Raw genomic sequence first — 13664 nt, forward strand, 5'->3', positions numbered from 1 at the left:
TAAGTGTGGGATCTCTTGTTTACAATATTTAAGTTTATCTTTATGATTGAGATCATTCTAAAGTGATTGTTATTCTATCTTGTAATTGATTGCCTTTACATTATTGATGGCTTTAAGTCTAAGCATCTAATCTTGTGAAACATTAGTTTATATTGCAAAGCTTAAATCAATTTCTTTTATGATAGACCGTCCGATTTGATTGAGAGGGAATTAGGAAGTTTCCTAATTCAGAGGGAACTATTTAGGAAGCTTTTTAATCAAAAGGGAATTATTTTGGAAAAAAATTAATTACATTTGGGAGAGAATTATTTAGGGCAAGAGATCCAATTTGAATTCAAAATCTGAGATGGATTTATATAGGGAAAGGGAGTTGATTTGGGAGGTAATTATGGGAGCCTATTTAAGACTAACTAGAGGTGATTTCATATTTTCTTAATGGGCCATCTAGAAGTTTTCTTGCATTCAAGTAGCTGCATTTATCTAGTTCTAAATATTTTCTGTGGTAGCTGGTTAGAGGAGGATGAAAACAAATGGAATATTTCGTCCTTGATTTCCTTCATGTAGGGCGTCAATCCGCTCTCCTTTCAATATTTTCTTTAAAAAGTCTGCTCTTACAAGAAAAGGGCTGCTGGTTTTTTATTCGAAAATGATTTCAGGGTTTCATGGTGGTCCTCAAAACACATCCATCATTTCTTCATCACTTCTTATGATATTAACTGTATATTTTTTTCTGCTTGTTGTTTATCCCAAGTGCAAGTTAAAAATAATTTCTAGAATATTCTTTAATCCTCCATGAAACTCTTTTGATTGGGGTCTTATATATTTTCCCCATTTTATTTTTATCTTCTTTTTTTGTTATTATCCGACAATTCTCAGTTATTAGTTCATGTTAAATAATTCTCATTGGATATAATCGGAGCAGTTCTTTTGAGTAGGCAGGATCATGAGAAAGACTCAGCTGTGCCTATCCATCCTAATGCTTCAATTCTTCTCACTGACTTAGTGCCAAAGTATCTTTTCATGGAAACATTCCTCATGATAGACTTATATTTTTCTTTGACTATGTGTATAGTAAGAGAGTGATTGTTATGAATGATGTTATGAGAATTGATTTGATACACATTAAAGAAGGTGCGCGTCAAAAATGTGTTGAAGCTATTCTAAGTATATATGACGAAGCACCGATTAATATAGCATATAATGTGGAGTAATTGAAAAATTTTCAATCATAACAAAATTATATCAAGGATCAACATTGTGCCTATATCCTCTTATATTTATTATGCGATGTATACAAATGATAGCAAAGTGAGGTGCATTAGGGCATGTTCGCTAATTAAATAGTTCCAATCACATGCTACATAAATGAAAAATTAGAATAATGGATAAAATGTTAGGAAAACATTGATTTAGAATTACTAAAACATAGATTGAATATATGATACAAAATTGTAGTGATGTGATATCAATAGTTATAAATCAATTATATTAAAAAATAAATTAATATCTTGGTGGGATATGTTTAAGTATCTCGAATATATAATGTAGAAACATATAGATGTAGATGTTAATATAGTTTCCGAGTTAAGATTGGGTGGTTAAAATTGTTAGTTTCTCAACAATATTATGTAATAAGTGGATGTCAAAGAGACTTAAGGTATATTATATAAAAGGTATTTTATATAAAACGACATTAGGATGACTATGTTGTATGTATATGAGCCTTGATTAGTAAAAGGCATGTTGATAATTAAGTTGAGAGTGATAGAAAGGAGAAAGTTAAGGTAGGTACATGACAAAACCACGAAGAATAAAAAAATGATTATGTTAGAATTATGATTGAAATGATATCTGTTGGATATAAGATAGTTGAAATTGACTTAGGCAATTTGGACATGTATAAAGAATTTAGAAAATTAACTTTTCGAATGCGTAGATAAAGTTAATGTTAAAGTATCAGGAAATAAAATGGGCATATCTAAGATAATATTGATAAAAGTTATCCAAAACAATCTTTTAAGAACAAGTTTAACATCTCTTGCATCGCTCAACAAAACCTAATAAAAAACAAGGATTCTCAAAGTCAACTTCATATAATTGGGATAAGGTTAGTGATGTTGATATCTAAATGTTTGCCTCGACAATTATTCCCAGATTGTGCATGACTAATATGACGGGCGACAGACAAGACATCACACCAAACCATTTTGAAACTCCTTGATAGCGAAATGAGCCATGTCGATGCATCTTGGACATTGAAAATAATTAGGATAGGCATCCGTGTTTCTTGGGTCACTACACGAGAGAAATTCTAAAAATTCATTTGCGCTCAAGATGACCACATGAAATTTACAGTCACCAATGATGAAAATTCGTGAGGAGTCAATACACACGTTAATTTCATTTTTCTAATTTCCAATTTTATTAAACAAATAAATGAAAACTCTCTCTCTCTCTCTCTCTCTCACTCTCTCTCTCTCTCTCTCTATATATATATATATATTTGAAATTGTAGTAATATTAATATAAATATTATTTAAAAAATATTTTGCACTCCATTCCTACCCCATCTCACCCTAAGGCATGAGGGCCATCAACCCTCATAGAAAAATCCCAAAAAAGGACCTAACCCCACTTCTATCTCCCTCATTCTTACACATTGCTCTTGTCTCTCTTGCTCTCGTGCTATCACGTTCTCTTTTCCTCTCTTTTTCCTTCCTTTCTTAGAGTAGTAGGAATAGAAGGCTTGTGCCGCAAAAAATAAGTATTTGTGCATGTCTTTCTTGATGTAGTGGGTAAATTTTATTTGCAAAATTTCTATGTTGGTATTAAGACCTATCCGTGCCTTTCTTAGTGCGGTAGGAGTAGAAGTTTAGGCTATGGTATTTACACCACCCATATATGTCTTTCTTGATACAGTGGGCAGGCACAACATTCCCTCAATACCCTCTACGTGTGAGTGATGCTGAAATGGTGCCAAAGTGATGAATCTTGAAAAAGAACGAACTTAAATGACTTTCTCAACCCAATAACACAACTAAAAATTATAAAATGTAATTAAATGAACACTCAAAAAATGATGTAGCTTTTGTCAAAAGAATTTAAAAGATCTAGAACAAAAGAGAAAATAAGAATTTGAAATGAATTTATGGGGGACTTGTAATGAACTTGAAAGCTCGCCTATGAGTTTGGGGATCTGTGATGAACTTGAACGCTTGTCTACGAGATAACTTTCTGGCTGCACTAAGAACTTTTATGAACACTCAAAACCCTCAAAAACACACTCGATGAGTTGAGCTTGGAATGAAAATGAACTAAGGTGGCTTCCTACTTATAGAGGGAAGAACAAATCCGTGTGGTGCCCATCAGGTAAAATACAAATCATTTATAAACAAATCTTATCCCTTTGAAAATAGATAGTGGATTCCAATGATTAACAGTCACATGCTAATCCGTAAAACATGTGTAATTGGGTAGAATTTCACCAAAAAATGAACTCAAAATACAAAATCTTGTGTGCGTTCGAGGACAATGAATTCACGTGAATAATTACCACGTCAGTTCTTCACACATCTCAAATAGTTGTGTTCATTTGCATGGCTTTCAACAAAACAAGATGGTTTAACCTATTGTGTGTCACAAGTGTAAAAATGCTTCAAGTGTCATGCATGTCAACCGCTTAAAGACACTCATACATGTATAAAATAATAGTGCGCTCACATGAACATAATTTTTCTAAATAAGATGAGTGGTTCACTATTACGTGTCATTGGTCATGCAGTCGTTTCATAAAGATGCATGAGATGTGCCAAATCATTAAAAGCAAATTTTTATGCATGTGCTGTGATAAAGTCTTTAACCAAGGAAATCTATTTTCAAAATACATACTCCCGGTGCCATACCTACTAGAAATAATCATGAATTTTGTCTCGTAGACCTGATTTTGTACATACGAAGGTTGAGTCAACAAGGTTTGTAATGCAAATAATGCCTCAATAAACTCAAGTAATGCATGGCATGAACTCGATCCTCTTCCAACAAGTGGGCATAATTGATAAGGTTTAATGTTGTTATAATTCATAGAATTTGAGAAGGGTAAAAAATACCTTATATTTATTATACAAAATTATCCCTATTTATAGATGTATACAAAATGTCTTAATAAAGAAATAAATAACTTCTAATTGATACATAATTGCCTCAATATAATCCTTCCTAAATCAGCTACCCAAATATAGAAGGATATTGGCGTGATCCAAGTGGGCCTCCCACGGATTCTCATCCTGACCGTGGGATCAAATGCCAAGGGATGACTGAGATTTTGACACTCCCCCTCAAGCTGGAGACCAGCTTGCAATTACTCGCTCAGAGATAGAGCTGCATTGGTTATAGATAGGATATCAACCACAAGAGAAAGCCTACAATGAAGGCCGATGATGAAAAATTATCCTCAAAATTCTGACAATGAAGGTTGGTTGAAAGACCAGTATTCCTTAGAATTTTGGCAATGAAGGCTGGTTGTGGGAACTTTTATTCCTCAGAACTCTAGCAATGAAGGCCGGTAGTGAGAACTTGTATTCCTCAAAATCCTAGCAATGAAGGCCGATGATGGAAACTTGGTATTCCTCATATTTTCGGCTATGAAGGCCGATTTCTCCTCTTTGGACTGTACTACCTGGAAGATGACATTTTTGTGTCAACTGAAGACTATATGTTTGATCTGGATAGCAATGAAGGCTTCCAAAATTAAGATTCCTCCAATCTTTAGCTACGGCAAGATAGTTTTAATTTTTATTGATTTATTTATTTTTATTTTTTAAAATTGCCGGTTTAGGAAAAAATCGACCGAATGTTTAAAAGCTCGGGTCGAGTTGCTAGGGCACGCACAAGTCTTCTTTCCGCCCACTCGAGCCGCAAGCAGGATCCATCTTCGTCCCGCACTCCACCGTGTGCGACCGATTTTGGGTGACTTCCAGGCGGCTAGCGTCTCCTGCGTGCGTGCCGATCGGGACTGGAGTTCTCCGGAGAAGCCGTCTGCGGCATGTTGAAAAACAGAGGTTTGAGAAGAAATCGGGGTCTAGCGTCGCTTCTTTGGCTCCTTCGTGGCTGTTTGACTATGCTCCTTTGACGATTTTCCCTTTCTGTCGGATCGAAAGTTACGATACTTGGATAGGTTCCTTCGTGACTATTCGACCGTCGCAGGTAGTGCGAGAGTCGAATAGAGCTCCGCAGCCCTGCTCCTGTTCCGCCTGGATGTCCGATTCTGCCTAGTGCCGACTCCGCCTGCTTGCATTCGTCCAAGTCGAAGGCAACGTCTGGCAGCTCCAATTTCTTCTTCTTCTTCTTTTCCTCCGACGATATAGGATCGTTCTTGGACAACAATTAAGGCTGTTGGCTCTGATACCATGTTAGAATTCATAGAATTTGAGAAGGGTAAAAAATACCTTCTATTTATTATACAAAATTATCCCTATTTATAGATCTATACAAAATGTCTTAATAAAGAAATAAATAACTTCTAATTGATACATAATTGCCTCAATATAATCCTTCATAAATCAGCTACCCAAATATAAAAGGATATTGGCGTGATCCAAGTGAGCCTCCCACGAATTCTCATCCTGACCGTGGGATCAAATGCCAAGGGATGACTGAGATTTTGACAAATGCAATAAAGTATAATCATGAAAGATACTCCATATGATGGGTGTAATCTAATGCTCTTAGATTTTACATATAAAAAGCCTAGCCTAGTGATTGCCGCATTGACTGAAAATATGAACCGAAGGGGATTCCATTTCCAAAATGTCCTAAAATCCTAACACTACTTATTTTTGTTCCAAATCCATATAAAAATACAAAAAAATTTAAAATTCAGAAAAAAAAAAATTAAGTGAAATTTTTTAATGCAAGTAAAGGCGAACCCCTATCCATTCTCTACAATAGTTATCCGTTGGTGACAAGTTTAAGATAATGTTAGCTCACAAAAAGCTAATATCATATTAAGTATATCACCAGAATCACCACCAAAGATCTCACACTACGAAGGATGTTGCATGTGCTCAATTGGGTGATTTTATCGCCAAATGACACCATTAAATAATAGCTATGATCGAGGACCTTTGATTGATTGGTTTTGCCATAAAATAGTACCATTAAATTATGATTATGATCAAAGTCTGATTGTTCTCTAATAGCTTTGCCTCTTGAGTTGTGAATCATAGGGTGCACTTGCTAGCCACAAAGCTCTTTATTTGTTGAAGTTGACTTAAAGTTATCCCCTTTGACAAACATTTATCCTAAGTCTACATGTTCATCTTGGACAATGCAACAAATGACTGCTGTGTGGGCTCCGAAAATTCGGCCCCGGCCTCCCCGCCGCTTTTTTTCTTTTTTATTTTCGGCGAGGGAGTTTTAACTGATAAGTTCCGGGGTAAATTTTGGAAGGCAGATGGTTTTGTAGATAAGACACTACCCAGAGATTTCTCCCTCATTTTGCGAGGACTTTATGATCTGAGTTCTGGTTTCCTATAGGCGCAAGCCCATATAGTTAATTACCCCTCCCGATCACGAGAGAGAACTTTCGATTAAGGCTAGTCGTCGATCAGATACGCAGAATATATGTGGTATCTGGCATATAGTAGCAGCATGAATTTGGGATTTGAAAATTGGAAATATATTTGGAATTTGGGAGATTTCAGATGTTTGGAATTTGGGTCATGAGATTTATTATTAATTAAATGTAATTAAATTTTAATTAACTATCATTAATTTATAACTAAAATTAATTAGTTACAATAATAATAATAATAATTATAATCATAATTATAACAAAAATAATAATAATAATAATAATAAATAACTCTCCTTCTCCCTCTCTTACTCTCTGGTTCGGCCAGAGATAGGACGAAGAAGCGCGCCAAAGGGGAAAGTTAACTTCACAGAGAGCGGGCTCCCGTTTGTGTTCCCGATCAAAATGTCTAACTTCCGGTCCGGTAGGTAGGGGAAAGTCGTAGAAGGAGCAGCGTCAAACAGCCACGAAGGAGCTGGAGGAAGGGGCGACGTCCGGCGACCGTGAGGGAGCGGGGACGGACGGCATGCGACAGGGAGAAAGTTCCTTCACGCGAGCGAGCTCCTGTTACGTCCGATCAAAATGTTGTAACTTCCGTTCAGACAGGAAGGAAAAGTCGTCGGAGGAGCGAAGTCGTACAGCCACGAAGGATCAGAAGAAGCGGCTGAAGGGAGGAAGACTACTCCACAGCCGGCGATTTCCAGTGGCTTCTTCCGATCAAAATGTCGGAACCTCCGCTCCAACAGGAAGGAAATGTCGTCGAATTGGCGAAGTCGAACAGCACAGAGGGAGGGAGAATCGGGAGAGGAAAGGAGGATTTGCGTGGAGAAGAGGCTGAAAGCCTCGACGCTTTGGGCTTTTAACGACTCGAACGAGTCGTGCGAGCGATCGTGGGGAGAAACGACGCGAGGCATGGCTTCGACGTGGGAAGATGTCGTGCGACGTGTTTCGCAGAGGGCAGGTGAGATTTGATTTTTTTTCTTTTCTGTTTTTTTTGTTACACAGCAGGTCAACATGCTGATAAGGATCCTTGATTAGGTTGGGTAAGCTACCTCCGTTGACTAAGTAGATTAGGATCCACAACAACCCGGGATGATAGAATCGTGAAATCCTGATCGGATTCATTATCGTCCCCCACTTATTCGTTTTAAGCTAAATGTGGTAAATTTTTTCATTCTAAAAATTAAAAATGTTGCTAATATAAGCTATGTATTTACTTCCCCATCAACCAACTTTAATCGAAAGTTCTTTTTCGTCAACTGGAGAGATAGTTAACCATAGGGGCTTATGCTTATAAAATACTTGAAATCATATTATAAAATTTTCAAAAAATGAGGATGAAATCTCTATGTAGCGTTTTACATACCATCTAATATTCCTTCTGAAAATTTCACCTAGAAAAATCACTCTTTTAGAAGAGCTGGGTATGAATTTTTGGAGCCCACACTATATTAATCTTATGATTAGAGCATCATTGTTGAAATCAACACCTATGCAAAAAATTTCTTGCATGTTCATCCTTTTTTGGAAGTAAATGATGCTTATAAATCTCCTTAAGTAGGAATATATTGAAAGCTAGTACAGGGAACTCATATTTTATTATATCGAAAGAGTTATCAGCCAACTATTGCACATGCATAAATCATGCTATACACTTTGTACTATCTTGTCTGGTCGTATCCTCAGCTTAAGTTGAAATAATGAAACCTACCACCACCATTAAAGTTCCCCTAAAATTGATAGTTTTGGCATTTTCTTTTGTTTAATGATGTTTATGATTGATGGACTAAAGAACGTGCTTTTAAAGAAACTGCACTCCATGTCGCAATTTGTGTTGTGAGTTTATTGTGATTAAGCTATTTTCATTTTGAAATTTAGTGATGATTTTAGCTTGAGACACATTTGGATTTGAGAAATTTTTATTTTTTTCTGAAAGTCACTGGAGCACTGGGGTATTCTCATTTAAAAATCATCAAAACACATTTGTCAGGGAATTAGTCTTGCTTGCTTTGAATGCTTTACCCATTGCTTTCTTGGTGGCCAACATGTCAAGTTTCTTTTACTTCCCTATATTCTTTTGGTGTAGTAGTTCTACTTTGACAGAACATTGTTTATGCTCAGCATTTCTTGAATCTATCTCATCCGAAACTCCTCCCAGCAGCCCCTCTCCAAGGTTATGAGCTCTTTCTTTCTTCCTGGAATACCAAGTGAAGCTGTAACTCCCAGTGCTTATCCAGTATCATATCTCGTGTCATTTGGCTGATTTAAAAGGGCTGTAACAGGCAACTTTAAAGGCAGAGGACATCCTGAATTCTTGGCCGGAGGCTGAAGTGGGAAGGATATTGCGTGATTACGGAGAGGAAAGCAATTGGTGGTTCCTCCAGGAAAAGATAATTAATGCTCGAAAGAAGGGCGGATTGCATTCCACTAGAGAACTTGTAGATCTTGTTCGTAAAGCCTCTGGAAAGTCAGGAGGTATATAACCTGCTTTGGGTTCAGGGTACTTTTATTTTATATTTTAAATTTCTTGTTGCTGTTTTAGTGGGATATGGGTTGTTCTTGCACTCTATTCTACAATATATTACTCTTTTGGGGAAAACAAAATCTAATTTGTGTTAATATATTGTCAGCTTGATTTTCTTAAATGGTTAGCTAAAATAACTTTTGTTTATCTTCTTATAGTACTGCTTCAATGATTTGAATATTTCATGTTTCCTGTAAATTGAAGGAAGACTAGGCTGGATTAAGACAGCTACACGGGTGTTCCAAGCACTACGGATAGTAGTGAATGATGAACTTCAAACTCTTGAAAACGCACTATATGCCTGCTTTGACTGCCTGTCCTCTGGAGGTCGGCTTGCTGTAATTTCATTCCACAGTTTAGAGGACAGAATAGTGAAGAAAGCTTTTCTTGACATAATTGAAAATGAAGGAGAGGATGATGAGGAAGATTATACAGTCAAAAGGAATGATAAAATTGGCACTGGAACACAAATTTGGAGTAAACAGAAGATAGTGGGGAGAAATGGGACCATCCTAACAAAGAGACCAATAACACCTTCTGAAGATGAGGAGAGATTAAATCGCAGGTGTAGAAGTGCTAAACTTCGGGTTATTCAAAAGCATTAAAATCAAAGTAGCATTTTTTCAGAGAGCAGCATCTATCAACGTATGTTGAGGGTAAGTCTTGTTTGAGTTTTCTCTATTTATAAAAAGTTGTGGACTTAAAACCCCATGTTTGAAGTTAAGTGATGTTGGGAGCTTTCAGAACTTTGAATTTACTACATTAAAGTACTTTATGTGCTTAGGATATCTGCTATGGTTTGATTGTATTTTCCTTAAATTTTTTGGCCAAGTTTGCTTGCTTTCAAATTTGAATATACAAATAGAGTTAAACAGTCAGTCGCATGATGATTTACTATGGAAATGATTGAACATCTTCTAGTAGTCTTATTTCGCTACAGTTTAATTTTATTTTATTTTAAGTTTACAACATTTAACAAGTTGTAAAAAAACATCTAAGATGCTTCATGTTCTCCCAAAAAAGGAACAGAACTTGCTATTTTATGTTTGGGACTTAGGGTTATATATCGATGATTATGTTTCAAACTTAGTACTTTAGTGTGTGTTACTTGTAGGTGATGATTTTGATATGTGAGATATCTTATGAAGTGAGAAGTTAAAAATTTTAGGACTGCTGGAATTTCGATGTGGAGATTAGGGTTTAATAGAGTTTGGCTTAGGATTTTCTATGGAATCAAGTGAATCAATTTTCAGTTACTTGTTTGGAATTTGGTGGGATATTTTAGGTTTAACTTCAATGAGAGAGCTCGGTGGTTTCACTAAATGTGGAAAAGAGTTTCCTCAATTAGAGAAAGGAATAAATATATTAGATTGATCCAAATCCTATAAGGGGGACAATGGTTAACTCTCTGGAATGAATGGATCATAAATGGATATTGGGCTAATATGATATGTCAAGTTTAAGATTCACTCAAGCTATTAGATTATAGTCAAGAGAGGAGTACATTCTAACTTACCTAAGACAACTAATAATCTAGCAAAAGAATACTATAAGCAATTATTCATTTTTTTCAACGATGAAATCACAATTACATAGGATGAAAATGGTAAAAGAAAAAGAAAATGTATAAATTCAAGCCAATATAAAGCATAGAGTAATGATTATCCTAGTGGAGTCGATCATGCCGACATTCAAACACCATTCCTATAAAATTATAATGGTATGGAGAAGATTAATAATGTCCCCTATGCAAGGTTGACACACGAATTGATAAATTATTTTTTAACGCAATCCACCTTAGTTTAGTGGTTAGGAGCTTTGACTCCTATTACTGTAGAGGTCACGAGTTAGAAAGTTTAGTGTATTTGGGCTTGTGTGTGAGTTTGCTATTAAATTCACTCAAATAAATTTTTTTTTTGATATCTTTCACCCTCCTGATTTGCGCTCGTTAATCATATTTCACTTTTTGCTTCCCTCTCACAGTAGACATGCTCGCAGAGGATGTATGCAGGCATGCGATACTTATATATGAAAAGTTAACGCATGTTGCATCTCATATGTGTAATTTTTCTATTTTGTTCAATCGCCCAAGTCGGATCTATATTAAGAAAGATAGAGGTAGCTCCAGTGGAAGATAAGATTAGAGAGAGTCGTCTTAAATAATTTGGTCACATAAATTGACGGCCTTCTGATGATAGAGGTATTTGATTCGATTTATATTAAGAAAGGTAGAGGTAGACCTAAAAAGTCTTGGTTATAAAATACTAGAAATGATCTTTGCTTATTAGATTTAAACGAGAATTTGACCTTTAACAGGACACAATGAAGAAAAAAGATTTATGTAGTCGACCCCACCTAGTGTGGCAAAGACTTGATGTTGTTGTTATTGCTGCCCACCAATTTTGCAGTATTTGTGCTTCATAGTTTACTTCTCTCTATTGGTTGCTAATTGCCACTTTTGAAAGGCTTTTTCCTTGCTTCGTTCCATCTGGCAAACATTATAGGCAATTACCGTATTTTAATTATTTTTATTTATATATTGTACTATATCGTTGCAGTCATCTTCTCTGAAGAGAGCTGCAGGAATGCAGCTGGATTCTAGGAGCTTCCTGTTGATATTGGACTATACAGAGGCTAGAAGGAATGGAGAATGAGGACTAGATTATTGATGCTGATGTCGGGTGTTTATATTATGTAGATTGAGGAGAAATTAAAATTTCAATGAGTTGTATTTATTTTTGTTGTTTTAGGGGCTGCTAACCGTATGTTCTAACTATCAAGCTTAGAAGTGCAAGTGAGTCGAGCCAGCTCAATAAATGGCTTGTGAAGTGAGTTCAATGAGTTAGTGAGTTAAACTTGAGCTAGCTCTGATTGAACTCATTAGTTAGGGAGCCGTCTCATTTAAAATGTATTAGTATATAATGCACTTAAAATATATTAGCATTCATGATTTTAATGATAATGTTAAAAATGTTTAAAAATTATGTTTCGCTTCCTTGTATAATAGTAAGCATTGTCACAATAATATTATTTTTGCTCTCTCTCATTATTTGGGGTTGGTTATAAGAATTTTTTTTCTCTATTGTCTAATTTTGGCTCTATTCCATTATTTGTGGTTGGTTATATGATTTTATTTTTCTCTTAGATTTAAATGAGAGTTTGACTTTTAACCGGACACAATGGCGAAAAAGGATTCATGTAGTTGACTCCAAGTAGTGGGACAAAGACTTGATGTTGTTGTTGTTGTAGAGTTAAATTCTTATTTAAATCTAACAAATAAATGTCATTTCTAGTGTTTTTTAACCAAGACTTTTTAGTTCTATCTCTATCTTTCTTAACATAAGTCAAATTTAATGCATATACCTTTCTAATCGAGTCATTGGAAGGCCGTCATTTTATGTGGCCAAACCATCTAAGACAACTCTCTCTAATCTTATATTTCACTAGAGCTATTCCAATCTTTTATGTGTATTCTCAATATATATCTTGTCTCTAAGAGTAAAGCCACTCGTCCATTTGAGCATATGCAACACTTAATACTATGCTTGAAGTGCTCAATCATTAAATCAAGATAATCAAGAATTCAAAATGGTAATGATGGGCAGTTAGTTTTTAGTATTCATCTCTTAGTTTTTGTTCCTGAAGGTTTTGATTGGGACAGTTTTTTTTATTGTTTTTTAAAGTATTTTTTTTAATACAAAAATTTCTAAAATTTTAAAAAAATTGTATTAAATTTTTTTTTTTTAAGCCTTACCAACTAGATAGCACAATTCATGGAAGGTTGCTATCTTGTTGTTGAGAGTTGCGAAGCTCCGTTCAAAGGCAAATTATTGCATCCGGTCACCTGACAGAGAGATACGTTCGGATCTCTCTCTGTTTACAGTAAAAGCGCTTTTTTTTTTATTTTTTAAAATATTTTTTTAATAAATTTTTTTTAAACTAATAAATTTTGTATTAAAAAAACTGTTTCAAAAAAAAATAAAATAAAATAGATGTGCTAAACGAAGCCTTACTCGACTCCGAAAGGCAAATTTTTTAATCGGACGTCTCTTAATGCAGGCAAATTATTGCATCCGGTCACTGGACTCGGAGATAGGTCAGGATATTAATAAAATATCATTTTAAATTAAGCGCATCAAAAGCGTAGGTAAAGCACAGGTAAAGCTCAAGTAAAGCGCAGGTAAAGCGTAGTCAAAGCGCAACTAAAGCGCAAGTCAAAAGCACAGGTGACGTAGCAAATTTTTATTGGATGTCCGAACCTATTCTCTGCGTCCGGTTACCTGATGCAATAATTTGCCCTTAATGCAACTCGATAGCACAATTCATGGAAGGTTGCTATCTGGCTGTTGAGAGTTGCGAAGCTCCGTTCAAAGCCTTTGACAAGTCTAAGTAGAAGCAATAAAGAGAACAGAGCAACCTGAACATTTTTGTCTTGCACAGTTATTGATGGGATTACAGGACTTGCATGGTCGATCCTGTCCTAGCTCAGATATATAATATTAATCTCATGAATGATACTGACTTGCAATTTATGACAACTTATTTAGACTGTCGCCCCTTTTGATTCCG

General features: G+C 35.4%; 1 protein-coding gene across 5 annotated transcripts in view; it reads left to right on the forward strand.

The window, feature by feature from the left end:
* LOC110113327 (ribosomal RNA small subunit methyltransferase H) overlaps nucleotides 1-12079 on the forward strand; it is a 20893-nt gene extending 8814 nt beyond the window's left edge. The window contains exons 4-8 of one of the 5 annotated variants that reach the window (XM_028692332.1): nucleotides 8730-8744; nucleotides 8854-9046; nucleotides 9300-9751; nucleotides 11094-11098; nucleotides 11656-12079. In XM_028692332.1, coding sequence (XP_028548165.1) covers nucleotides 8730-8744; nucleotides 8854-9046; nucleotides 9300-9700 — 609 coding nt within the window. In that variant the 3' untranslated portion in view covers nucleotides 9701-9751; nucleotides 11094-11098; nucleotides 11656-12079. Of the gene's footprint in view, nucleotides 1-8729; nucleotides 8745-8853; nucleotides 9047-9253; nucleotides 9752-11093; nucleotides 11099-11653 lie in introns of those variants that run through there. The other 4 variants (XM_020845868.2, XM_028692336.1, XM_028692341.1 and 1 more) reach the window with 4 other exon arrangements.
* Nucleotides 12080-13664: the final 1585 nt, after the last annotated feature.

This window comes from Dendrobium catenatum, unplaced genomic scaffold (genome assembly GCF_001605985.2).
Source record: "Dendrobium catenatum unplaced genomic scaffold, ASM160598v2 fragScaff_scaffold_156, whole genome shotgun sequence".
Classification (NCBI taxonomy): domain Eukaryota; kingdom Viridiplantae; phylum Streptophyta; class Magnoliopsida; order Asparagales; family Orchidaceae; genus Dendrobium; species Dendrobium catenatum.